The 26,957-nt window shown below is 42.0% G+C and overlaps 3 protein-coding genes across 4 annotated transcripts; 2 read left to right on the top strand and 1 right to left on the bottom strand.

Moving 5' to 3' along the window:
* Positions 1-3,975: 3,975 nt before the first annotated feature.
* XBP1 (X-box binding protein 1) lies at positions 3,976-6,373 on the top strand. Its single transcript, XM_005524342.2, has 5 exons — positions 3,976-4,238; positions 4,322-4,418; positions 4,494-4,625; positions 5,135-5,298; positions 6,042-6,373. The coding sequence occupies exons 1-5, from the start codon at positions 4,030-4,032 to the stop codon at positions 6,229-6,231; spliced, it is 792 nt and encodes a 263-aa protein (XP_005524399.1). The 5' UTR covers positions 3,976-4,029; the 3' UTR covers positions 6,232-6,373.
* Positions 6,374-8,791: 2,418 nt separating this feature from the next.
* CCDC117 (coiled-coil domain containing 117) lies at positions 8,792-15,513 on the bottom strand. 2 transcript variants are annotated; one of them, XM_005524341.3, is made up of 5 exons: positions 15,046-15,512; positions 14,399-14,449; positions 13,804-14,037; positions 12,284-12,421; positions 8,792-11,764 (listed from the first exon to the last, which is right to left on the bottom strand). In XM_005524341.3, the coding sequence occupies exons 1-5, from the start codon at positions 15,336-15,338 to the stop codon at positions 11,518-11,520; spliced, it is 963 nt and encodes a 320-aa protein (XP_005524398.3). In that variant the 5' UTR covers positions 15,339-15,512; the 3' UTR covers positions 8,792-11,517. The 2 variants fall into 2 exon arrangements, with proteins under 2 accessions (XP_005524398.3, XP_014109330.2); XM_014253855.2 differs by lacking the exon at positions 12,284-12,421 and having other exon boundaries at positions 15,046-15,513.
* A 133-nt stretch (positions 15,514-15,646) lies between these two features.
* Positions 15,647-26,583, top strand: LOC102110898 (solute carrier family 2, facilitated glucose transporter member 11-like). The gene is given in 14 exon segments (XM_014253710.2): positions 15,647-15,881; positions 16,203-16,273; positions 18,215-18,313; positions 19,853-20,013; positions 20,713-20,837; positions 21,082-21,211; positions 21,725-21,873; positions 22,715-22,902; positions 23,421-23,531; positions 23,625-23,726; positions 24,234-24,309; positions 24,787-24,914; positions 25,837-26,039; positions 26,041-26,583. Coding segments are annotated over 13 exon segments (1,569 nt in total). The 5' UTR covers positions 15,647-15,881; positions 16,203-16,219; the 3' UTR covers positions 26,084-26,583.
* The last annotated feature ends 374 nt before the right edge of the window (positions 26,584-26,957 follow it).

Below are 26,957 nucleotides of genomic sequence, written 5' to 3'. Positions count from 1 at the left end.
GTTTTAAGAAAAATCTGCCCTCTTGTATTCCCTAACAATAGAAAAAGGAATAACACACACAAAATGTTAGAAGCTGTGAAATGTGAGACGATTTTGTTGCCAATCAATCTGTGAAGCAAAGAGGTTGCTACAGAAGAAGGCCACACTGGAGGTTCTTATTTTCTAAAAAGTTAAGTTAATCAGTTGCTATATTTGCATCTACACCTGGCCTTTGGGCAGTGTGCTTCCCATCTCCCTTTTTTTATGAGGTACTGCATTGAAATTTATTGCTGCTAAGCTACCATTAAACCTGGAATAGGACACAACCTCTTTGAATGTGGGCAGTGGAACTGAACTGTCCAAAGAATCTCTGAGGTGAGCCTCAGTACCTATGGCTGCTAGGAACTCCTGTAGCAGTGAAGAGAGACCCTCTTTTCCAGGAGAAAAAACCTTATAAAAGGCCTAATCTCCAGTCAATTTGCAGAGTATCTTTGTTCCAGAAACACTGATAGCATTGCCTGAGTTAATCAGACTTCTTTTGTGAATCAGAAGCAAGACTTCATTGACTATGGTGGTGGGAGAACAAACTCTATTGGCATGGGGAGGCAGATAACCCTACAACAGGGGCATGTGAGCTCTGTCACAAGATATGGGCTGCCTGAGTCAACTGATGCTGCCTGCACTGGCTGGGACACTGCTATGAGAAAAATACAGACAGAGCTCCAGCAAGGAGGCCTGAAAATATTAGAAGAGTTGTAACAGGAGTCACTTGAGGTACAGGTGTGATGGGATTTCTCTCTCACCACAAATCAGCTATCAGGTGAGAGGACTGAACCATAAAGATGACAAAAGTCAGTTTCTCCATCCTATGCCTTTGGCCCACAGCCAAGATCTAAGATGGAATTCAGGCAGATCTACCCCACTGTTCCTTGAAATTCTGGGTAGTTGGAAGTACCAGTAACATGTGGGTGGAACATGAGGACATGAGGACAAGGAACTGGAATGCAAGGTACAATATGTTATGAGAGTCATAGTTTAAAGTTGAACTCACTGTATCTTTTCCATGCTTTTCTGGTGGTACCTTGGGAACAATCCCAGAAGCCAATGAAGCAGAGTCACAATAATTTATTAAGTATTAATGGAGAAGGGATGAGAGCTGAGTGAAAACCACCTTTCTTAAGGGCTTGCTTGTGGCAGTGCTAAGAGAAGGGAAAGCCAATGTGACTTTGGACAGCATGCAGGCAAGGTGGCAGGTCCTTGCAGTAGCCAGAGAATACAGATTCTGTATATTCCCTGAGACTGTGAGCACTAAAACTTTGAAAGATGCACTCTTGAATCCCAATGTGAAATGACAAAATTTAAGAATAAATAAAATTAGTTTACAGGTTTTGAATAACCTTGTTTTGGGCTGCAAAACAGGTTCACTTCTCATTTAATCAGCTATTGATACAGGTATGGGAACACTCCAGCTGTTGTCAAGAACTTGGGGGCCTGGGCCACCATCCAAGTATTTTCAGACACACATTTGGCAAGCAAGCTCTTTCTCAGATTATGATTGTCAGTTAATCTTTTCTCTACGCCCCCCTCTTCCATTTTACTTTCCTCCTCTATTCCCCCTTTTTTCATGTGTAGATAACATTCAACACACATTTCTTTCTCTGTATCTGAGATTACACAAGGGCAAAGCCTCTCCACCTTTGTTAAACAAAATTATTTCCTCTGGTGGGTTGGCCACCTGGAACATAAAACATAAAGCTATTTTAGCAGGAACTAATGTGGTTTTTGGCAGGACAGCCAACAGTATCCTCATTGGCACATCCTTGGTGGTAGTGCTGAACCCCCCAGTGGGGTGAAGGCAGGGTGAGAAGCATTCTTGAGTCACATGGATCACAGGATTAAATCCAATGACTGAAAAAAGAAAAATACAAAGACCAGAATGTGTAAACAGTGAAGGGAAAAAAAAAAAAAAAAGTGGAAATCATAATTAAACTTGAAACCTTTTTGTTAAAACTCTCTGAAAGGGTGTCACAGTGTAAGACCAGCTTTATGGACCTTTTCTTAGGCACTCTTTCACCCAGTGATGCAATCATACATTTAATAAAACACTTTATATATCCTAATGATAGTAACATAATATTTGTGAGCCTAAATATATTCTAGCAACTGCACCAAAGCTAGTCTTAGTACTACTAAAACTATTCAACAAAACTAGAATGCAGGGTGTCATGCCCTTCTTTTGCTATATAGTACTGCCAACACTAGACATGCTAATGGATGCTGTTATTATATTCAGTAACAATGGACACCACCAGTAGCAAGGGCAGCTTCCACTTTTGTTGGTTACACATCACTGTGAAGCAGCTCAGGCACCACTACTAGCACATACATCCCTGCACTTCTGTGGTTTATTCATGATCACAAGTGTTTGTTGCAAAAGGAAGTGTGCTTTACGTGGTCTCTGGCTCCACATAAAATTAAATAGGAATATTAAATCACCTGCAGACAGAAGGTTAGGATTTTTCTTCAATCATAATACCCAGACATATGGATATCTTTATGATAAAGCATATCATGATAAATCAGATCTCCCCAGTATAGCTGTAAATGTCCCAAATCAGCAATGTGAGGCAGCCCTGTTGACCCTGTTCAACACTTTCAAATAAGGGCATCTTGAAATGGATGTCTGAAATCTGAAGCAGTTATTAATACTCAATCTGCATTTTGGTAGGAAACAGTAACACTTTAAATTGGGAACTAGAATTACAGAAGAAACATGAGTCCAAATCCAGAAGAGACACACAAAAGAGAAGCAGTTTTCAATGGCCAGCATCTAAGGGGCTTAGCAGGACCAGAACAAACAAATTTTTGCACTCCAATTAAAGGGCTTATCGAAAAATTGCCATATTTTTCACAGAGGTGTCAAAGTAGAAAGATGAACTTTCACCCTTAGCTCAATGTCATGCTGCAGTGCGTAAGAAAAGAACAAACACAAGCTTATAAATGCAGTTTGTTCTCTGTATCATGAAAGCCTGGCAGAACTCCAGTGCTGGAATAATGCCAAACCAGCACACCAGTGTCTTTGATCTTCTAAAGCTCATGTTTTCCTTTAGTGCTCAACATCTCAAGTAATTTAAAATCAATGTACAAATGGCTTTCAGAAATAATTGTGAGCAGCCAAAGTCTCGACATTTCATAACTATTCAGGTTGTTGGCAAAACTGTCACAAGTGGAAACTTGGAAAGCTTCAGGCACTGAGCTGTCGACCTTTCAAAACACCCTCGATGCCCTGCATGGCTGTGCCTTGCTGTCGGCAGGTTGCTGAACACCTGTATTCCCATGGGCAGGGTATTTCTAGGCTTTATACCTACAAAACTTCTGCCTGAACCCTAGATCTATCAGATCTGACACTAAGCCATCGCGGCAGTGATTTCCTTCAGTCAGACACCACAGCAGAGCTCACTTCGCTCCCCACACAGCACTGCTGCTCCTCACGAACACCCCTGAGGGATTTCTGCAACTTCCACTCATCAATCACTAACCTCGCTGCTTTTTAAGACTCCTTAGCCCATTCTTATGGCATCTGCTACAGCTCCATTCGTGACACTTGTGTTCCCCATGATTATGCTTGTGACCACTTTTAACAGATTGGCTCCGGAAAGGAGACCAGAGAGAGACTTCAGCTGCATCGCCACGCTAGGCCCGGTTCACTGCCTCCTCAGAGAACTGGTCAACTTCGGCGATCGCCATGGCGGGCGGGCACAGCCTGAGCAGCCACGGCGCTCCCTCACGGCCCTCCATACTTCCCCCGCCTCAACCCCCGCCCACCGCAGGCCCCGCCCCTCGCCAGCGCCTCGCCGAACGCAGCCCCTTGTCTGATGCAATTCGCTTCTCCACTTGCTCGCGGCCTAGGGCCAATCACAGGCTCTCCCGGCCGTGACGTCACTCCTCGCAGCCAATGAGCGAGAGCCACGATGGTAGAAATGCGGGCGGGGCGGCGCGGAGCGCAGACGCTGACGCCGCGCGGCGTGTCTGCCGTCCTCCCGTGCCGCCATGGCAGCGCTGCCCGGTGCCGCGGCCCCGCGGCTGCTCCTCATCCCTAGCAAAGCGGCCGAGGCTCCCGGCCCCGCGGCTGCCCGGCATCTGTCTGTTGTTCTGCCGGCAGGAGCCGACTCCGGTCTTCCGGGGATGGAGAGCACGCAGCCGGCCCGCAAGCGACAGCGTCTCACGCATCTGAGCCCGGAGGAGAAGGCGCTGCGCAGGTGAGCGGGGGGTAGCGGTGGGACGGCTGCGGCTGTACTTGATGGGTACCAGATCTCCCGCTGACGGCCGCTCTGCCCCGCAGGAAGCTGAAAAACCGCGTGGCAGCTCAGAGTGCCCGCGACAGGAAGAAGGCGCGGATGACAGAGCTGGAGCAGCAGGTGGTGGAGCTGGAGGAGGAGGTAAGGGGCTGGGAGAGATAAAGGGGCTGGAGAAGAGGGAAAAATGGAGCCTCCCTGCCTCACGGCTCTTTGCAGAACCAGAAGCTGCTGCGGGAAAACCAGCTCTTGCGGGAAAGGACGTGTAACCTCGCTCGGGAGAACCAGGAGCTCCGCTGCCGCCTGGGTTTAGACGCTCTGAAGACGGAGGAGGAGGGTGGGGAGTTCCAGGTGAGCCGCGCTGCTGGCCTGTCCGCCCCCGCCTTGGGCAGAGCTGCCCCGCTCCCGGGACAGCCTCGCTGCTGTGGGCAGGGATAGGTTTGGAAATATCTTTGTCCTCCATATGGAGGTTCTCCTGAAACTCAATAGGTGCCGAGTCGAAATGGGTGGCACTGGTAATGTGGGAGGTAGAAAGCTGACTAGTTCCAGGCTGTTTTAAGACAGTTTTGTCTGGTTTTCCAACTTCTGTCGCAGAAGTGAAGCTGGAACTGTTACAGTCATGTAGGTATGTGTCGGATGTGGTGGAGAGGGTTAGGTTTTCAAAGTGCCAAACAAAACAAATATGTGAGTTTAGGGAAGCTTCAGCTGACTTAGGAAACTCTTACCTTCAGGTTCCTACAGAACAAGCAAATAGAGAATTTTGTGTTGTAAGCCTTTGCAGAAAAATTACAGTCTTCAAGATTATGTACTGTACTGCCTGCTAGAACATTTGAAGTGACTGAGATTTTGTCTTGGTACAGGTTGTCAAGGAATCTCAGGTGGATGAAATTAGATTGGTGACCGGGTCCGCTGAGTCCGCAGCACTCAGACTACGTGTTCCTCTGCAGCAGGTGCAGGCCCAGCAGTCACCATTTCTGATAGTTTCCACATGGATTCTGATGGCAGTGACTCTTCAGACTCTGAGGTGAGCATCCAGTCCTGTACAAACTGTCCATGAAATTTGGAACGGCTGTAGATTTAAGACTAGTGTTACAACTTTCTGATGTTAAATCATTTTATTATCTTTGTTCATAGTTGGTTTGTTTTCCAAGTCTTGGAGTGCCATACAAGTGTGGCTCAGAACAGCTGTGTTAGGCTGTATCCAGTAAATACAGGCGTTCAGCAACACTGACATGAAAAAACTGAGCCCCCGCAGCTTTGGTTGTGTTCTGGTCTGTGCTCTGTGTAGCCAGCAGGCACTGTGCTGTTTGTCCCCGATGGGTACAAGATCTCAAGGAGCTTTTAATGATGGCTGTGAATCTCAAATATGTGTATAATTCTTTGGGGATTGCCAGTACCATTGCAGAAAAAGCTGTGGGCAAAGAATGACTGTGCCCCGGAACAGATTGCCCGGAAGGGTTGTGGAGTCTCCTTCACTGTCAAGAACCATCTGTTGCAATCCTGTGCCATGTGCTCTACCATGACTCTGCTTGAGCAGGGGAATTGGACCAGATGTGACCTACTGTGGTCCCTACCAACCTGGCAGATTCTGTGAATTTCTGCAAGATACATAACTGCCTTAACCCTGTGTTTGATGATGTTTGTGGTAAAATAGCTGTGATTGCATCAGTCTGTTTCAACTTCCACATGGGGGGTTAATAGATGCCACATCAAGCGTTTTGCTGCAACAGTAATAAACTTTTTCTAAAATTGTCTTTCATTTTGCAGTCTGATCTCCTATTGGGCTTTCTGGACAGTCTGGACCCAGAGATGCTTCTCAAATATGCTGATTCAGAGTCAACGTGCCTGGAGAAGCTGGAGGAAGAGATCTCTGGAGAAACAAATTCCATACCAACCACCCTGTCTCCCTCTTTGGGGTCCCCATCAGCTAAGCTGGAAGCCATTAATGAACTCATAAGGTTTGATCACGTGTATACAAAACCCCTAGTAGTGGAGATTCCTGTTGAAATGGGCAACCAAACCAATATGCTAGTGAAAATTGAGGAAGAAAATCTCTCTTCATCTGATGGCAAGGCTATCCCTGAGATCCCAGTGTCTGTGAAGAAGGAACCTGTAGACAGCTTCATGCCTGAACTGGGCATTTCTCATCTGCTTTGTTCTTGTCATAGCCTTGAAGCCTCAAGCTACCTGTTGGATGGCTGTAGTGACTCTGGGTATGAAGGATCCCTGTCACCCTTCAGTGATACATCATCTCCGCTTGGCACTGACCACGCGTGGGAGGATAGCTTTGCCAAGGAACTCTTTCCCCAGCTCATCAGTGTCTAACCTGGTAGTGTTAACTCCCTTTGAATAATTGTCCTGGCAGGATCTCAGCAGATGCCCCTTTGGGGGGTGAATGTGGGGAAAATCAAGTCCATTCAGAAAAGTGTTTCTCATCTTTACCCATTCTAGTAGATGGTGTGATGGTATGAAAAAGCCTAGGCTGTCCTGTCCTGGCTCCCCCCCCAGTCAGTGTTGGCTTAGCAGAGAGGCAGGTTTGTTTCTCAATAACTTGCTCATTCTCTATGAACCTGAAAATGTTTTGTTTTCGAGTTAAAATTTTAACACCAAAAACTAAAGTGGGATGATAGTCATGTATAGACAACTGGGCTAGACCTTAACAGTCTCTTAAGTCTTACAGCTTCACTAAATGCTTGTTTTCCATTTGCTATGTAGAGTTGCTTTGTCCATTTAATATTTAACTGTATTGGTGCAATTAAAATGCAGTGCAGCTCACTGACCCTTTTTTGCCTTAGAACTCAGTGGGGAGGGGAGAATGTCTGGGCCTTGGAGAATTTAAGTTCAGGTCCCTTGGTGTCTCATCCTGCAATGCATTGATGAGCAGTGCTCATAGGATGTCTGCAGCTGGATGTTTCAGCAGTTCCCTTTGGGGGCACTGGATGTGGTAGAGGGGTTTGTGTGAGGGCCAGAGCTACTAGAGCAAAACCTGCAGCCTCTGTAAAGCAGGCAGGTGGCAGGAGCTTGAAGGCCGAATATTCAAAAGTCAGGGCAGTGGTGGCACCCTGGTAGCCAAGTAATGCTGTCCAAGATTCTCAGTCTGAGGGGAGCTGGGTGTGAGACAGACATGGTATGAAAATGGCTGCAGATTCTCTATTACCACAGGAAATCCTGAAGCATCAAAGGAACTTGTCAGGAGGAGACAAGACACCAGGACTTGTTGTCCACATCTGTTTGCTCCAGAATCCAGAATTTATCACAATATTAAAAGCACTTGGAGACAAAAGAAATTTTATACCAAAAATAAGAGAGCTGTTTTAGGTGTTGGAACAGTTGTTCTTGGTTTCAATACTATTTCATGTTTTGCATTCAGTTTTTACAAAAATAACTTCGGGTGGGGAGGAAAGAAAACCAGTGATGTTTCGGTCAGTAACATTCAAGATGACAGGACTGCTTTGGATTACAAACTTGAGTAACCTAGCTTATACTGAAGGATTCTACATGAACAGTGGGTAAGGACTACAGACTACACCTGCACAGTATAACAAATTTAGGTTGAAAATCCAAGTAGTCAGAAGAACAAGTTGCTTTCCAGCTGGAAAACAGGGATGACTGCAAGAGTATCAAATAAATTGTGAGTCCAAAATAGAGCAGAAGTGAGGATTTGATCTGGAGTTTTGCATTACATTTTGTTAGCACTTTTTTATGGAGCCCCAACCCCTCCTGGCAGCTGTGAGCAAGCCATTTCAACATCTAAAAAATCCAAGGAAAATTGTGTTGCAGTCTCTTTTCCATCACAGAAGGACATGGGATATGCTTAGCATTTCAACCTTGTTAAGCACAGGAGACAGAAATGTTCAGGGACATGGTCTTTACACTGTTTTGCTTCCCCTTTTCAACTTACCAGCTGTCTCCTAGCATGCTTTATCCTGACTAACTGCAACCACTGGGTCCCACAATAAGCTGTTAATAGTTACTGAGATCTCTTCCACTAAAAACAGAAAACTAGTTCTTGTTTGGCATCTAGAAGCTTACTACCATTCAGAATTCCTATAAGCACTAGTATTTTCTACTAGACTCAAGTCCACTTAAGATAGTACACAAAAAGCAAAGTCTTATATTCCAATGAAATTATTAAAATCTGAACTTGAAACTCTCCTCAAACTTTCCTTAACTTTAAGAATACTTAGCTTGCTTAGTTCTGAATAGTTTTATTCTGAAGTAAAATGAAATACCTGAAAACACAAAGTATAGCAAAACCTGTTGGTACCCCTATTGCTTTGTCAGAGGCTTTGGGATCATGACAGACTTAAAACTGAAGCTGCCAGGAAGGGTTGTTTTACCTTGCTGTTGCCTTCCCTTGTCCTGTTGAATACTGTAGAGGAAAAAAAGGGGCATGCCTTTGACATAGCATAGTTAAGTTTAAATCTTAAGTCAGCAGAGTGCTTTACTGTCCAGCTGAAGGACTGCACATAGGCTCCCAAGGTTTTTTCACTCTTAGCAGGAATGAAACAGTCATCTAAAAAATATTTTAGAAAATTTATTGAAAACTGACATACAAAGGGTGATTTGGTCCCAAGAGAAGACAGACCAGAATCGGATCTTCCGTATCTCAAAATAAGGTTTTTCCTAATACTGCATCGCATTTGCCATCCCCTTTGTGAACAGCATTAATAAAAGTCTTTTAATGAAGACAACAACAAATTAAACTCACAAATACAGAAGTCTATAAATGCCCACAGCTTGATCTTTCATCCAGTCACCCTCTCTCAAGTGATTGCTGTAGCAAGGAGCTTGCTTAGTTCTCCTGTCACTTGGTTCCCACTCTAGCCCACTCTTCACTCCATTCAAGCAACACAACCTCACTGTCTCCTATCACAAGGGCAGAAATTCATTGTGAGAAAATGAAAGCAAATGTTCTCTGTCAAAGCTAAATTCTTAGACAATTTTTTCTTTACTCCTAGTCTTTGTCAACAGTGCACCACTATGTTTTAGATGGCAGGTAACAGCTCAGTGATGCCCTATTGGCATTGAATTAAGAGGAAAGACACCTCTAAAAGTCAACCTTTGGTACAAACCTAGCAGGAAAAAAAAGTATGCTTAAAAGCCATCTACAATTTCTTATTCTGCAAATCTGATAAGCAATTTGGTGTTTTTAAGAGGAAACCAACTGCATCATTTGATGCATTTAGGCCTCCTATAGTTTTTTTACATCTTCAGTTGCAACTTTACTGTTGCTGAGATGGTCTCATCACATTTTTTAAATTTTCATCCTTTCTTTTCAGTTTATTTAGGATTCCAGAGCTCTCACCTAAAATGCTTCCAACTTCAAACTTTCGCTATAATCCAGCAAGCTGAAAACCAGTTACTTAATTGGAGGCACCACATTTTCTACCTGCAGTGACTACAGCCTTCTCCAAACTGCACTGCTTTACATTCTACTCAAGCACTGGAGCACGTCAAAGGCTGTAGGATTTAAACACTTTCAGCAGCTTAATAATATGTAAGAAATTTTACACAGTTCATGCAAGAGATTTATGGCGGACCCTGAAATGGAATTAGGCATTATAGCAAGATAGGCTGCACATGTTCTTCAACTTAATAAACCTTCCAGAATGGTACAAGTGTATACTCATTTCTAGAGTAATACCTAATCAAATGCTGGAGTGTTTTTAGTGAAGCTTTGAAATGTTTTATCAAGAGACAGAAAATTTCAGACAACCTTCAACAAAAGCAGCAAGATAAACAGGGTTTAACAAACAGGTACCTTTTGAACAATCAAAACAAAGGACGACTGCAAAAAGAGAAGCTTGATTTTAAACTTTCAGCTATGGGTTATTCAACAGTAAAGAATATGATAGCAAGGATTATCTCTTAGCTGTGCAGAGCAAGAGTAGATTCACCATGTGAGCAGCTGTGTTACTATCTACTTGCCCCTTTATGTTAGCAAGACGTCAAAACCAGATTGGGACATGGGACTCTGAGCAGAACCTGTTACTTGGAAAGGGATTTCTTATGAAAAGCCTCAATTCAGGTATCTGAGAAAGCTCAAGGACTTACAAACAAAAGAAAAAACCTTTAAACAAGTTAAAACACAAGCATAAGGAACTGCTGTGCATTGAGAAAAGGTACAAGCAGTAGCTCATTGTGGACTCCTTTCCTTGGCAACCTGCACAGGGTAGAAAATGCTTTTGGCATACATCTGTATCAACAATGTGATGCTGTATTATTGGCACATACTGTGGCTTAAATTCTATGTCTAGATTCTCTCAGGAAAAAGACAGGCATCTCCTTTACTTCACACCAAAGGCTAGGACTTGGGTACAGACAATTATCCAGCATCTGACTCTCCTATGGCAGCAAGCAGCTTCCTGTTATCTCATTTATTTATCATGTTTATCCAAATTAATGGATGCCATTCATTTAATCATAAGTTACACTGTCTTCAGCTGACCTTCCAACTCCATGCATACAAAGAATCTCAGCACAATATAAAATGTGAACCTCTTTGCTGAGAACCACTTTTCTCCAAACTTTGAACTGTTTGGGGAGGGGGACATAAAAACCCAAAAATATAATTTAGAAGCCAATGAACCAAAGATGACAGAAGTTAGCAGGTATCCTGCAAGTCATAAGTACTAGCTTTACTTTCTACCAAGCAAAAGACTTAAGCTCAGCTGTGATATTCCTTCCCTACCACCCCATGGATTGTATAATTTCTACATCTGGGTTTACATCAAGTCCAAACAGATAGGATGGTGTGAAAAGCTGTATTAGCAGAGGGATTCTTTTTCTATCCATGACTAGATTTGAAGGTATTTCTTTACATTTTGTAATTCAAATTAAACCAAATGGCCAAGCATAGTATGTGCACCAGTTTCAATGTCTCAGTAAGAGAAAGGTGTGGCTTAAGCCACAGTTACATTCAATATTTGGATTTTATACTTTACCAAGGGCAATTAAGAGGATATTTCACCATTAAGCAAGATGAAAAGCTACTTCCCTGTTTCAAAGGCCTCTGAATTACCTTTTCAGTAAAAGTAAGAATTTTTAACAGATTGGAACACAGAAATCTTAATGTGTTTCCTGGCCACTCTATGATTGTGGTGTGCTTATGATTGTTAGTAAGAAAACAAAAAACAAATAATATAACTTCAGATTCACACATCAAACCAGAAAAAAAATAATCAAAAAACACCAACAATAAGCATCAGAAGCTCACCACTTCCAGTCTAAAATCTGCCATCTACAACTCCATTTCTTCTTCTGCACACCCAGATATTCCCAAACTAGCATATGGATCTGGAGACATGGCAGTCTGTTGTGATCCAGAGAACGTTTCAGTCTGTGGGTCAAAAGGAGCTCTTGGTGTTGGCTGCTTAGCTTGACACCCTTCTGTACTCTGCTGCTTGAAGTTCTTAACAGACGTCAGTTTATCTGTCATAAATTCAGGAAGAGGTTTCCAAAGCACCAGCTCCATAGAAGGACGGCTCCTAGAAGGGATGGAGTTTCAGTAAAATTTAAGTTCTCCAAGAACGGCTATTAAATGCAGAAGACCTGTATCTTCATCCTTTGAGCTAGCCTGGGACTATATTCCAGAAAATATATACCTTTTTTCCCCCCTATTAAATTTCCTGTTCCCTAACTAGTTTCATTATTTCTAGTTCTAACCCTGTATTTCCTCTCTTTTTTGCACCAAACTTGACCACTTGGTCACACTTCAGGATCTTCTCATTTTGAAAATTCATATACATAAAACCAAAACTTACACTGGTTCACTCAACAAATTTCACTCTGTAGAAATGAGGAGTACAAAACAGATACTTGATGACCACTACAGTTACACTTATTTCTTTTTTACATTAGGACAGTTTTTCCTATTTTTAACCAGATGTTATACAATGTTGGCTGCATCATGCAGTAATCAAGGTCATCTCCATAAACATGAAACGAGGTCTCTCTTCATTTGCATGTGTTAGCTACATAACACCATGATTTCCTCCAGAACTTACATAGATTCTATTATTTTCTTTGTCAGGACTTCACCAAAATCCCTCTTCATCCCTTTCTTAAGGGTATCTGACAGGATAAGAGTGGGCAGATTGCTAACATTTCCATCAGCATGAACTTCCTCATCTTCATCAATTATCCTAGGAATGGAGGGGGAAGAGGGAGATAAACACTATTGAGCATACTGTTATCAGGAACATCCACTGCAGACTACAGTCACATCTACGTGTTCTGCTCTGTGCAGATCTCTGACCTAGGCTGGGTACCAGAAGCAGCAGGGCCATGTTAACACGAGTCTCTCTTGGGCCAAAATACCCTGAGAAGGATTCATCACAGAAGCCACTCGAGCAGCAATGCCACTTCTGGTACCTGATCTAGCTTTGTTACCCCTGTGGTACCCCAGCAGTATCAGTGCAGACATACACTGAGAGAGAAGAAACAAATTCCCTCCAAGGAAAACTGTATGATTCAGTCACATTACACAGGTGAGTCTCAGCTATGCAGCTGCTTCATCTGCTCAGTTCCCCATAACTGGACTTTGAGAATTATTGCAAAGGTACTGAAAACACTGCTGCACTTTTCAAAATGTTGTGCCAGTTTCTGACATTAAATCAGCAGAAATTGTTGAAGTGTTTAGAATAAATGGAAACATCTCCTTTGTTTTTGGTAAACCTTTTATAGAAAATTTAGCAGTGTAGCTGGGAAGAATAGGGAACAATCCTCCAAGAGGACCAAAGCAGACAGACACGTAATAGAGATATATTTCACTACTCTGATTTACCCATGAAAAAAAATAACCGTCTAACAGTACCCTGCTTTTCCTTATGCATCATCTATGGAGTAATCTACAAAAAAATCTTGTTTTAAAATTTCTGTAACTTGGCTTTTCTAATCATCTGCAGTGGTCATTTTAGATATTTTGGAATACCAGCTCAACTGCAATCAACTGATACATACACATGCCATTCCCAGAAATCTTTCAAGGGCCAGAATACACAGTAAATTTATTGAATTACTGTAGCAGACTGTCTATAGCCACCCCATTACCCCACATCACCCCATCAGCAAGATGAATCTCAGCCTTACTGCATATGTGCAGAGAGACCTCTCTGGTTCATACTACTCTCTACATTGACAAATTCACATCTATTTTAAGTATATTACAGAACATGCTGCAGCTGGTTGAAAAAAGCTGAGCACAAGCCAGAGGAGGTGAATGCTATAATTTGAGCTCTGGATACTCACAGAAGAGCATTAAACCCCATTATGGTATATTGAAGCTGCATAATGATTGTGAGCAGGGTGTTATTTACTCAGCATCTCCTGCTCTAGCACTCTCAATTTCAGATCAGTCTGAAGACTCCCAGAACCACAGGTAGCCTAAAATGAAATAATTTGAACAGAAGGTTCACCTCAGACTTACAGCAGTGTTACCACACTGCTAAGTGCTAGATTTACCCCTGAATGCCCACCAAAAAAGGGAAAGCTCAGCAAAGCCAGGCTACTCAATCCCTGCATTTACCTGTCCTCAATTTCCTGAAGTTTCCTGCGAGCAACCTCGCATTGCTGTTCCCCCATTGTCTGATCCATTTCTTCACAGGGAATTTCTAACATGGCAGTTTCAGGACCGCTGCCACCATACTGACTTGCTACCTCCCCAGCTGCCTGCTGACCTGCACAGAGAATCCATTCTTCAGTGTTGGGATTCAAAGGGCAATTTTTGGCTCCTGTCAGTCTCTTCTTCCGCACAGGACAGCTAGGAAACAAAGTGAATTTACAATTGTCAAAAAAGAAATGTGGCATTCTACAGGAACAAATATTATAGAATGTGCATTTCAGCAGCATAGACACACTATGGCAATGCAACCTCAAGGAAGAAAATAAATTCACATTGCTCTTAGTAAAATGTGAGTACCTATTCAGGAAAATCAGTGCCACACAATTAATTAGGTAACAGAAATGAATTTGGGCTCATGTGCAATGCAAGGGAAGAGTTCCAAATAGAAACAAGGATAGATTTCCTTCCTGTTTGTATTGTAGGTGAGATGTTCTCAAATTTTTCACAAAACAAAAAGCAAATCAAGATTTTTCAGGCTATAAAAGACAAATTAATTTACCCTTCTGCCTCTTCTTCTAGCTTATGCTTCTTTCCACATCGCACAGAGACACTACAAAAGAAAAAGGGTTACTTAGCTTCAAATCATATCTTCTGGTTACACTGGTATTTTCAAGCAATATTTTTCTCCCTTTTAAAATTTTATCTGAGATCAACAGTCACAGTATGTCACCAGCTGCGAAGGGAATAAAATGACCACGTTTTTCCAAAGGAAGTCAAAGGCACCTGTAATTGCTCACTTCTCTGAACAGAATTCCATGCTAAGGTCTTCTCCTTTACATTATTTATTATTCCACAAGGGGCAAGACCAATTTTTGCTAAAACTCAAATGCTTCAAGAAGCAACATACGACCCAGCTTGAATCTCTTAATACTCTGTATCACCGGGACATACTGAAAAAATACTGAAAAACATAAACGAGTCTGAACGTACCCTAAAACGTTGGTACACTTTCTTGCCTTTTAAAAGGCTCCTTCATCCCCCACCAGCCAGGGTGGTCTTTAGCCGACCACAATACAATTCTAACCTCCTACTAGTGCAACACTGCTAACAGGGAAACAAATCCCAGCCGCCTCGCAAAGCATCCTGCGCAGTTTCCCACTGCCGGCGCTCTGGGCTCGGCCCTGCGGGAACGGGTTTGGCACTTACTGGCTGCGGCTTCTGGTGAAGGAGCTCACCGGGGCCACCGTCAGCCCCTCGTTGTGGCACCCGAGCGCGGCCAGAGAGGCCAGGTCGAAGCTGCTCTGCAGACAGAGGCCGGAGGATCCGTCGACGCCGTCGTTTCCGATCCCTGTCATGCCCATCCCGGGTGGCTGCAGGCGGCCGTGGCCGCCGGCTAAGGGCTGCGGGCCGTGGCGGTCCGGTGCAGCGGCCGGCGCTGTGGGGAGCTCGACGGCCGGGCCCGCCGGGATACCCTGGCAGGATCTGCCTAGCGCTGCCATTTCCTGCTGCAGGGGAGAGAGCGCACATCAACGCCGCAATCCGCGCTGCGCGACGCGCCGGCCTTGCCCGAGGCGCTCCCGCAGGAGCCCCGCACGAAACCGCCTCCGGCCGCAGCGCTCGCTCGGGCCGAGCCGGGCCCGCAGCTGCGGCCGCCGTTACAGCCCGGGTCCTTCCAGGCCTTTCGCCGCGATCGGATAAGGACCCGCGGGCACTGTTGGGAGTTGTAGTCCCGGGCACTGGGGACCTGTGGGAGTTGTAGTCCCGGGTGCTGTGGGACCTGTGGGAGTTGTAGTCCCGGGTGCTGTGGGAGGCGCAGTCTGAGCGCGGGGCCCCCACCTTGGCCGTGAGGGCGGCGCGGAGTCCCTGAGGAGAGGCGAGACAGCCCCTTCTGGTGTCCGTGGCCCTGCCTCATCCCCGCAGCGGGGCGGGCACGGTCCGGCAGCCAAATCCCGGTCAGCTGAGAAGTTCAGGCGGGCTCGAGGAGGTGGCGAGCGGAGCTGAGCTCCGGGAGGCAGGAGGGAGGGATGGCGCCCAGGCACACGGTAACCCCCCGTCTTTGTCTTTAGTTGCGGGAGGCTGCGGGTTCTGCGCGGAGTTAGAGAAGGACAGTGCATGTACACAGTGTAAGAGGTGGGAAAGCTCCCTGAGGCTGCTCTGAGGCTTTGTCGAAGTTGGACATCTCTGTCACAAAAAAGTTCTGAACCGTTGAGGAGGGTCCCAATGGGCGGGGAAAAAAAACCCCAAAACAAACAAAACAACAACAACATAAAAAGCAAAGCTATGTATTAGCACGTTAGTAAATTAAATTATTTGGCAAATTTTTTTTTTTTTTCAAGTAACGTAGTTTATTAAATTTTGCAAAGGAAATCTAATTCAGCCCATGCTCAGAATGGAGCACCAGCCCCTGCTCAGAGGGTCTAGCTCGCCCTGCAAGGTAAGCAGAACCATCCTGGCCTCCGAAGGTGGATCCTGCAGGGAGTTTGTACTTTTAGCAATGATGTACAGCTGTGAAATGTGTGGGTATTTCATGTTAGCTTTTAAATAGAAATATATTAAGTGAAAGTGATTAGACTCATAAAGTTTTGTGCTTTCCTTGGACGCCTGGCTGTGTTAAAACGTGGAAGTTATAAAAGCAGCTTTCTGATTCTCGTGTTTTATGTTGAATACGTATTGAATTTTGTTTGTGTCATGTTTTTGAGATGAGGTGAACGCCCTTATAAACTGTCAGGAGTTCTGTAGCTGACAGAACACGAGGCTGTTATCCGTGTTCTCTCCAGACTCCAATGTGAGTCTGTGTCACGAGCCCAGATGATTTGAGCAGGAAGAACAAAAGATCTGTCATAACAAAACCTAAGTTATATGATGTATGTTCATTATTTTGGGTTGTTTCTCTTCTGTCCCTTCTAGATTCCAGGTTGTACCCATAAGACACACAAAATAGCTTTACAGTACTTTGTTAATATAAAGGTCTGAGTGTGCAGTGCCAGTATTTACCACATCAAGTTTTACTTTTTCCTGACATACTCACCACAGCCCTTATTACTCTTGATTCATTGCTTTGGTTGAAATTCAGAGAAACACTTTTTATTCTTGGAAACCATAAGGAAATGTTAATAGGATTTTACTTTAATATGATCAATTTCAACTTGCAAATTTCAGTCCTGAACGAAGGAAGGAAGTTTTGATGAATTATCTTTAGGAAGGACACAGCTCTTTCAGAATACAGTACAGTCTCTGGAATAAATCAGCATTTCTGGGAACTGGACCAAGAATGAGAATGATGAAGAATTAGTCTACATACCTTACAATGAGAAACTCAGGGAGTACCAGTTTATTAAAAGAAATATGTACAGCCTTTATATATGAAGGAAAGAGAAATTAGATCACTAATCAGATCAGAGGTGCCTTTAATATAGAAGACCTTGTTGTGTTGAGCAGAAGTTAGTCAGTAAGATACTATGAGATGAAATTAGGACCTAATTTAAAATGAAAGGCTTGCTAGCATTTGAACTGGATGTTATTTTTAGTATGATCATATTCAGTAAAAAGTAAACTCAGTGAGCACTGCATGAGAATATCAAACACTGTACAAATCTCTGGTGATCTCTGGCCATGGGGCCTCATCCAAAGTATTTTTTATGACCAGTTACATTCTTGAGATTTGAATGCATCAGAGTCCTAGTTTTGTTGACCTTAAAACCTGTGAATCTGTGACTCTATGAATTTTAGTTTGTAAATACTAATTTGAGAATATAACTAGGTCAGAGATAATGAAAAATTAAAAAAATACGTGCCAATATGCCAATAAACTTTAAATTTAATATTATTGCCAGTGAACAAATTATTAAGGCTTTGCAGCTACCAACTTGCAGACATCAAGTAATCATTTTAGGGACTTAAAATATTGTTTAAATGAAAATAAAATAATGTTACTTCTCACATCTTGGTTAAAATGTGACTCACAGAAATTGAGCTTTGGTTAATTCTTATACCGAGTCATTGTATCTCTAAACACCAAACATAAACTGTCCTAGCATTCTTTCATTAAAAACAGACAATGTGAGCAGTGTGGCTTATGCAAAAAGCATTTACTCAGTTTCTAATAACAGCTGTAATGGTTTTGTTGCCTACACTTAATCTGGAGACCTGTAGTTCTGGTATTTCTAAGGACTGTTAATGATCAGGGCCACAGCCAGCCTGAAATGCTTCTGCTGCAAGTGTTCCGGAGTTCAGGCGTTTTTTTTTAACAAATGCTTTCACTGCTCCAAACTAAATAAATGATGTATTTCACCATAATTTTCTTTTAGATATCACATGTGTGTGGGCTCAAGGTGCCTATCTCTTTTCATGCCAATGACTTTCTTTTGTTCCCCAGCTCCCCAGCTGGACGTTGTTCCTGGCTGTTTGTGCTGTTGGAATTGGAGGGACCTTTCAGTATGGGTATAATGTCTCTATTATCAATGCACCCACACAGGTAAAAACTCATCTTTTGTTCACTGGACTGTCTCCTCTCTGAACTCAGCCAGGAGGCCAAACATGTTTTTGCTGTGATGGCAGTGGGAACTGAAGCAGTCTTCCTCCCATATGAAGGAATCTTGTTAATTTCCCACGTGGTTTCATGTGCATTTGTTTGTGAGTACCTCTCAGCAGAGGTATTCTGTGTCAGACAAAAGTGCCAAATAGGCCCATAAATACCTTTATTATTAGAAGATTAACTGAATAAGTAACATATTTTTCAGTTACTAAGGGTAACACTAATGGTAGAATAGACCAGAACACTTTCAGTTGAAAGGGACCTACAATGACCATCTAGTCCAACTACCTGATCACTTCAGGGCTGACCAAAAGTTAGAGCATGTTACTAACAGCATTGTCGAAATGCCCTTGGAGCATTGACCACTTGTCTAGGAAGCCTGTTCTTCTGTTTGACCACCCTTTCTGTAGGATATCACCACTGTTTCTCCAAAGGTCAAGTTTAAACCTCCCCTGATAGCTTTGAGCCATTCCCATTCTTTCTATCACTGGATAACAGGGAAGAAGGGATAGTTACTATTTGCAGGTATCCATCACAAGACAGATTGCTGAAAAATATTTTAGGGAATTAAACTGTTGCATCTGTAGTGACTGAGTAACTTGTATGTGTTTTCACTTGTTACTTGAGTGTTCTTTGCTGTGGCCCCCAGGATTCTGCATATTTTGTGGCTGACTCAAAGAGCTGAGCAAATGGTCTTGTGAAAGTGATGGGTATCAGTTTTTGATACCAGCTGATTTATTTTCTTGGGAAATTGTGAAGACTGAATTTGCTTCAATGTTGTATGCTTTTTACAAAGTTTAAGAGAATCTGTTTGTCAAAGAACATGTCAGAGGGAGAGTCCAAGAAATTTGTCCTTCTGTAGTCTTTGTTTGCAGGCGAAGAACAGGAGCTTCTGATTACAGATACATGCCAGTTCAAGAGTTTCTAAAGTCAAATAGTAGAAAACCAAACATGTGGAATAACAGCTTAAAAGTTCTGACACATGAATACTGTAAGAAAGGTGGAGTATTATTAAAGTTGAAAAAGGGATTTTACTATGACTTTTTGGATTACACTAAGGCAGGGGGATTTAGATCAAGTGTCAGAATGAGTCCCCTGACTGTAAAATTTTTTAGGTTGCAAGGCCTCGGTGCTCTGAGATGTTCCTAAAAATAGTAGGGCAAACCATTCACCCTGTTCCCCTCCTTGTTCAGAAGGACCTCGGAGCTCTCTCGTGGCAGTGCATGTCAGGGTTGTGTTTCTCCTTTGCTGCAGCACCTGAGGCAGGCACAAAGCAGAGCTGCTCAGCAGCTTTTGAGGTGTGTGAGGAGTAGCAAACACAAGGTCTTCCTTGTGGTCAAGGAAGATTCTGCCAGTCAGATGATATCTCTTAGAATTAACTCCCAGAATAGATTTTCAGGATTGGGGTGCAAGTTATTTGTAGTGCTATGTGTAGGGATGTATAAAGTGCTACACATTCATCACTCTTTTCTACTGCAGCATATACACAAGTTCTTAAACGAAACCTGGAGTAGTCGTTATCACAAGGAACTAAATCCAGATTTGCTGACTTTTCTTTGGTCTGTCATTGCTTCTATCTTTTCCCTTGGAGGCCTGTGTGGAGCCCTGATTGGAGGCAGCATGGCGATACGGCTGGGCAGGTCAGTTGCAGCAGCAGGCATATGAAAGCATGTTTGCTTTTTTCCTACCTTCCCACTGGAATAGAAAGTAAATAAATGGAGAAAGAGTGGGAGAAAAGAGTACCTTGGGTACCTATACATGTTTTTTTCACTTTAAAACTGAGTTTTCTAGTAAAATGTTACCATTTATTCCAATGTGACTTTCAAGGATGAGCCCTGAATTATGACCTTTGATTTAGTGTTTGCATTACATTTACTGAAATCTGAGTAGGAGAATGCGCACAGAGCGTATTGGAAGCATGAGTTTCCCCCAACACATTTGCAGCCCTTGTGCCAGTAAGGAGATGCTGCTTCATCTGTTGTAGTTCATTTGCCTAAGTGAAGAAACCTCACCCCTACTTTATCAGGCATTTCTGTCATATTTATGGATGATTCTTATGTTTAGACATTTTTAAAAATATAAGCAGTTGCATCAGATATCTGGGTTTCCAGGGAATAGCATGTTTCTTCAGTCTAAAGTCCATTTCTCCCCCACACATTATCAGAAAGGAAAACTGTTTAAAAACCCACATTGTTACAGGTTTTCTTAATGTTTGGTTGGGGTGGGTTGTTTTCAGTTTTGGGGTTTTTTTGTTTGTTTTAGTCAGTTTTTTGTTTGTTCTGTATTATTATTATTAGTAGTAGTATTATTACTATTATTATTTTGTTCCTCCTCTTTAGGAAAGGAGCTCTTTTGATGAATAATGTTATAGCAATTCTAGCCTCCATTTTAATGGGGATCAGTTTCCCTACAGGATTGTTTGAGTTACTGATTGCTGGAAGGTTTTTGATTGGCATAAATTCAGGTGAATGATTTCTTATTCCTACTATCAATAAACTCTGGAAAATGATCAATTATTGTTACTTCTGATCCTTTAAGTTTTATGATACATGTTTATGATGAAAATGTTCTGTAGTTTAGCTTGGAATCTGAAGGCAGCCAAATGAATAGGCAATTAATTAAGTCCCATTTTGTATGTGTTTTGGTTTAGTAACTCTTTGCAAAGCAACTTGTATTGATAGGAAAATGTTTTTTCCATTTAATTGCAGGTATTGGGCTCTGTGTGCAGCCTCTTTATATTGGGGAGTTTGCCCCAAAACACTTAAGAGGTGGCTTGGCCATGGGGACTTCCATCTTTCTGACTGGGGGAATTCTGACAGGTCAAATAATTGGTTTGAGGTAAGAAATGCTTTTTTTTGTTTGTTTGTTTTCTCTCCTGTTTAGTGTTACTTCTATGTAAAGAATTCCAATTTCCTACAACTGCTTACAGAACATTCCTTGGTGCCATTGTAGCATTAGAATTCACACAAGGTCCCCCTGGGAGAAGAAAATCCTGCTTCAGTTATTCCCACAACTGCCAGCCGTCAGTGCTGTCTCTTCAGGGAAGTAGTGTCAGTTTAGATGTGTCACCAGAACAGCATCAGTAAAGTAGCCACATTTGAGCTGAGTTCATGCTTTCTACCAATTTCTTGCTGGAGACAGTGGGTGTTGGCAAGACAGGACTCGAGAGCAAAGGACTCACATTTCTGTTTCACAGCACTACCACTGCTTTTGTTTCCTGTATGATCAGAGGCAATTGCTCAGGCCTTCATTCAGCTGGACTTTAGAAGTTCCAAGAGCATAGACTGCACTAAATAGTAACCAATTGCTAATTATTGTATTTCTTTGCCTTCTTTTTCCGCACTTCTACAGAGAATTATTAGGTGGAGAAAAGCATTGGCCTCTGTTGCTATCCAGCAGCTGTATTCCAGCATTAGCCCAACTTTTATTCCTTCCATGGTTTCCTGAAAGTCCCAGATATCTTCTTATTGACAGAGGTGATGAGCTGAGCTGTGCCAAAGGTAATATCCAGTGTCTATACTTTCTGTTCTCCAGAAGGGTACAATGAATATATTGGGTTCCAGATTGTCCTTTCATCTTTTTCCACACAGCACAGTTGTATCATCTAGTGCTTTTTGGCCCATGTTTTTCATCCAGTGAACTTATATGGAAGAAGGGATTGTGGAGCTGAGGAGCTTGTAATGGGTTATAAACAAAACTTTTTTATCTTGTTTCAAATATAAGTGCGTTGACTGGAGCTTCAAGCTGGTTACTCTTAGTGGAAAGTGATTATCAGGATCATCAGAACTCCTCCTGTTCACCTTAAGAAGACAAATTGTCACTTGAGATGTATTTAATCATGAAGATTTTAAAGAAACTGATGCTGTATACTCTTTAAGACTGTTTGTGAAGATTTTAGTCTGGGATCCAAGTGACTTCTGATTATATTTGCCTTAGGAGAAGGATTGTCTGTCTTTGCTCCAGCTCACTAACTGCATCCCACTGGCAACATTAAAGTCAGAGCCATAACAAAGAACTCAATATCTGCCTAGAATTTAAGCAAAACACTTCAAACTGGTAAGAATGTCCTTTAAGGAAAAGACTGTTTGAAGGTCCAACATTCACATACAAAATATTTTGGTGAGTATTTCAAGGTCAGATAATCCTCTAAAAAGAAGCAAAGAAGTGCCACAGAATTCTCCAAATCTATCACAGCAAAACATGTTGAAAAAACAGCAAGGAACAAAGAAGTCACAAAGCAAATTTTTCATATCCCAGCAAAAGCCAGTCATTATGGAAAGAGATGATTTGCTAGGAGTTGTGGTTCATAGGTAAATGTAAATTATTTTTTTCTATTTGTAGCTTTGAAACGATTTCATGGCTCCTCAGAGTATCGAAGGGAGATGGAAGACATCCAGCGGGAATGTTTTGCCTTAGATGGGGAGAAACCCAAGAAGCCCTGGCAATTATTCACTGACCGTGGTGTGAGGTGGCAGCTCATCACTGTCATTGTGATGACAATGGGCCAACAGCTCAGTGGCATTAATGCTGTAAGAGTTTATGTGAACAAACAGCTTAAATAATTATTTCATTTCTACCTGTTTTTCAACCATTTATTGACACAAAGGATCCACATAGAGAAGCTCAGAGAAATGGGATAAGTGGGAAAGAATGTCCTTGCATTATTTTGGTGTTTCTCTTTCATTTTTTTCTCATTTCTGCGTTTCTGGTATGAAAACTTTTTTAAAGCATGACTTCATACTTCCTCTGAAAAAGAATTCCTCTGAAAATCAGAGGATCAGCTTATTCCAGTGTGTCTGGTTTAAGAATATAAAGAATATTCAGTAAGTTGAATAATCCTATTGGCTTTTATGATAGCAATATGTTCACTTAGACATTAATTTAACAGATTGTTATTGCTCCTTATGTTAAATTGGTAAGTCACAATATAAAATACACTAATCTGTATGTTTAGTATGAGCTTGACTTTGTTTCCAGACAGTGTTTTAAATACCAGAAAAACATCATTGTTTATTTTTGTTTTTTTTCTTTTTTTTTTCTGTTGTAGATTTATTTCTACGCAACTTACGTTTTTGAACAAGCTGGGATCTTGGCAGAAAAAATCCCGTATGTGACACTGGGCACTGGAGTTTGTGAATGTGTCACAGCACTCTCCTGTGTAAGGCTCCCAGTACAGTGTAATTATTCTTCTTGAAGAATATTGGTAAAAACGAGATCAGTACATTAACAGACGATTGTATCTTGTCCACAGGGTTTGCTGATAGACTATGTGGGAAGAAGATACCTTATCATTGGGGGTTATCTCCTCATGACGCTCTGGTGCACTGTTCTGACCTTCTCTCTGACTTATCAGGTGCAAAGGACTTGTTCCAAATACAGGATGTGACTGAGTGAAAGGGGGGAATGGGTTTAAACTGAGAGTAGGGTTAGATTAAGTATCAGGAAGAAATTCTTCCCTGTGAGGGTAGGGTGGCCCTGGCACAGGCTGACCAGAGAGCTGTGGCTGCCCCATCCCTGGAAGTGTCCAAGGCCAGGTTGGATGGAGCTTGGAGCAACTTGGGATAGTAGAAAGTGTCCCTGGCCACGGCCAGGGGTGGAATGGGATGAGCTTTAAAGTCCCTTCCAGCCCATCCCACACTATGATTATGTAATTCTATGATAGATTTAGTAAAAATTATTGAATGAACACTATTTAATTTCTCTGAAGCAGAACTGTTAAATAAATTAACTGTAGAAGAGTCATGAAAGACTGCTGGTCTTAGTTGAAATAAAATACAAAAGGAACTGTAACTGTTAAGTCAAACTTTAAAACTGTATTATCAAAGTCTGAGCTAAACTTTCTCACTCTCTTCTGCTTCAGGAGCTGTACTCCTGGGTGCCTTACATGAGCATGACATGTGTATTTGCCTTCATCTTGAGCTTTGGGCTGGGCCCAGGTATTGCACAGAAATATGTGTGAGTGGTGGAAGGTCTGGGGGGCTGGGGTATCACACAGGCAAGAAGGCTTTGCAGCCTGTGGTGGTGCTAAGGCACAAGGTGGCTAAGGAATCCAAGTGAGGCCATCCTGTAGCCCACATCTGAGGCTTAACATGCACGCTTCTGGGGCAGCTACGTGTGAGGGAGGGCTTAGTTCTGCCCTTCAGAGCACAGGGGTTCTACACTTGTCAGAAGGGGCCTGTTCTCTGATCAGTGCTGCTGAAATGGGGCTGTGTTGCAGTAGGAAACTTCCTGCAAGGGCAGTAGCCTCAGAATTGTGCTGTTAGGAATTATAATAGATAGGGTATTATAATGTTAGGAATTATAATAGATAGGGTAATTGTATATTCAAAAGCAAGTCAATATTTTGTAGCATTGGAAATACCTCAAATGGACATTAAGCACAATTCTCTGTTCTGTTTCTGAACCATCCCCAGGTGGCATAACAAACACCCTGACAGCTGAGTTATTTGTACAGTCCTCACGTCCTGCTGCCTACATGATTGCAGGGACTGTGAGTTGGATTAGTTTCTTCACAGTTGGGATGCTCTTTCCCTTCATAGTGGTGAGTATGCATATCACAATTTCCTTTTCATCTGCTCCCAGGTTCCATCCCATTGCTTGTATTGTATTATATACACTTGTATATATTAGTGACACTTGACCAGGATGCATACTGCCTCTCAAATAAGTTTAACTAGATTCAGTCCCTCTTGAAAGTATTTTTAACACATCACAAACCCTAATATGAGATGATAAATGAAAAGTAAATGGAATGCACTGGAGGGCAATGTTCAGATGAAAAAAAACAGAGAAAGTATCAAAAGCAGAAAAACTTAATCAGATACTGATATTTATATAGAACATTTTTCAATAGTGCCTTGTGCCTTTATGGCAAAGTAACATTGAGGTGGTACCTCTGGCCAGTGGGTCACATCTCTGAGAACTTGCTGAACTGAGAGTTCTGTAAGCAGATTATTAGGAAAGACAAGACAGGCTTTCATCTCCTGCTTTGTAGTTTTAGTTTTAGTACATATTCTTGGCAGCAAAACCTGCAGGAACAGCATGCATCAGGATATCTGGATCTGCCTGTCCTTTCTTCATGGTTGAGCTCTGTTTCTCAGTAAGACAGTTTGTTTTTTTTAATGTGCAGCATTGAAAAATAACATTCAGAAAAACTTCAATTATATAATCTTAAAATATGTGACAGCTAAGTAGCAAATGTTGACTTCTCCCTAGATTGTGACATTTGACTGTTTAAATGGTTTATCTTATTTTTAAAATAAGTATCTACCTAATAATTGCACAGCACTTGACAGCAGTCTTTTATCTAAAAACCGAAATTCTACAAAGTTACAGGTAAAGAATAGGTTGAATGACTCCTTTTACATCTGAGCAGCAATGTTAAGTTTGAATGGAAACAAAAAGCTTGTTTTCTCAAATCTACTATTGCACTTGAAATATGTTGCAATCCCATTTATTTTCAGAATGGACTGAAGCAGTATTGTTTTGTGGTGTTCTTACTGGAGTGCTTCTTTGTTGCTGCTTTCATCTTTCTCATAATTCCTGAGACAAAAAACAAATCTTTTCTGGAGATCAAAAAGGAATTTCACAAACTCAATTATGGAAGAAATGCCAGGAAAAAGGAAACGGAGCTTTATGAAAGAAGACAACTTCGAGATGAATTTTTAAAGATTTCTGCATAATTTCACAAATGCAACAGAACTTCAGTGAGAATTATGAACATAGTCGTCTAAATTAGGAGTGTAATACATGATCAAGTGGCTTATTAAATCTTCCTGTGTATTTAGAGGAAGTGTAACTAAAGGCAAGTTAGTATTGCTGAAGTACTATTAACAATATACTGTGTTATCCACAGAGAACTTGATGTTTAGCTGTAACCTGGTGCTGTACAGATGCATAAATGCCAGGGAGGATGTTCAGTGAGCCTTTCTGGCAGATTTCTGCAGATAATTCAGACTCCAAAGCCCTGTCTTCAGTTTGGATCATTTGGTGCATCCAAATGCTTTGCTGAGTGTAACATTCAGAGTTCTTGTTAAAACCTACATGAGAACTGAGAACTGATATTTGAAATATCCCAGTTTATGCAGGAAGTGGGGTATTTAGTTTCTGGTTTTCCAATTATGTAATCTGGAAAGCCTTAAAGACATTCCTCATCCAGTCCTATTACTGTACTGTACAATGCAAATACAGCATCTCTCTGAGTTACTGGTATTTGTAATAAATACTTGTATCCTGATAAAAGAATTCCTTGGGTTTCAACTTGGTTTATTTTTTTTTCCTAATCTAGCATCTTAACATTTTAAACTATGCAACAGGGTAAAACTTCTAGTTCTCATCAGACTGAGATCTACATACCAAGAAGCATGAAGTAGCAGAGAGGACAGATGACAAGAATTAAATACTTTTTACCTTTAAACTACAGGGAGCCTGTAGGACATGCTGAATGAGCCTTCTGCCCCCTCTTGAGTATTTTTTCCTGGACTCTTTCTCAACTTAAAATAAATTCTTCACATGTTAGGAAGTAAGAAATCTCACATCTAGTGTTTGTGTGCACCTCTGATGTTTGCTTCCATAGCTGTCACTG

Source organism: Pseudopodoces humilis, chromosome 20, assembly GCF_049639895.1.
Source record: "Pseudopodoces humilis isolate 2021_Gansu_Grassland_sample_001 chromosome 20, ASM4963989v1, whole genome shotgun sequence".
Classification (NCBI taxonomy): domain Eukaryota; kingdom Metazoa; phylum Chordata; class Aves; order Passeriformes; family Paridae; genus Pseudopodoces; species Pseudopodoces humilis.
The sequence above is the reverse complement of the archived record's forward strand: the minus strand, read 5'-3'. Positions and strand labels throughout refer to the sequence as shown.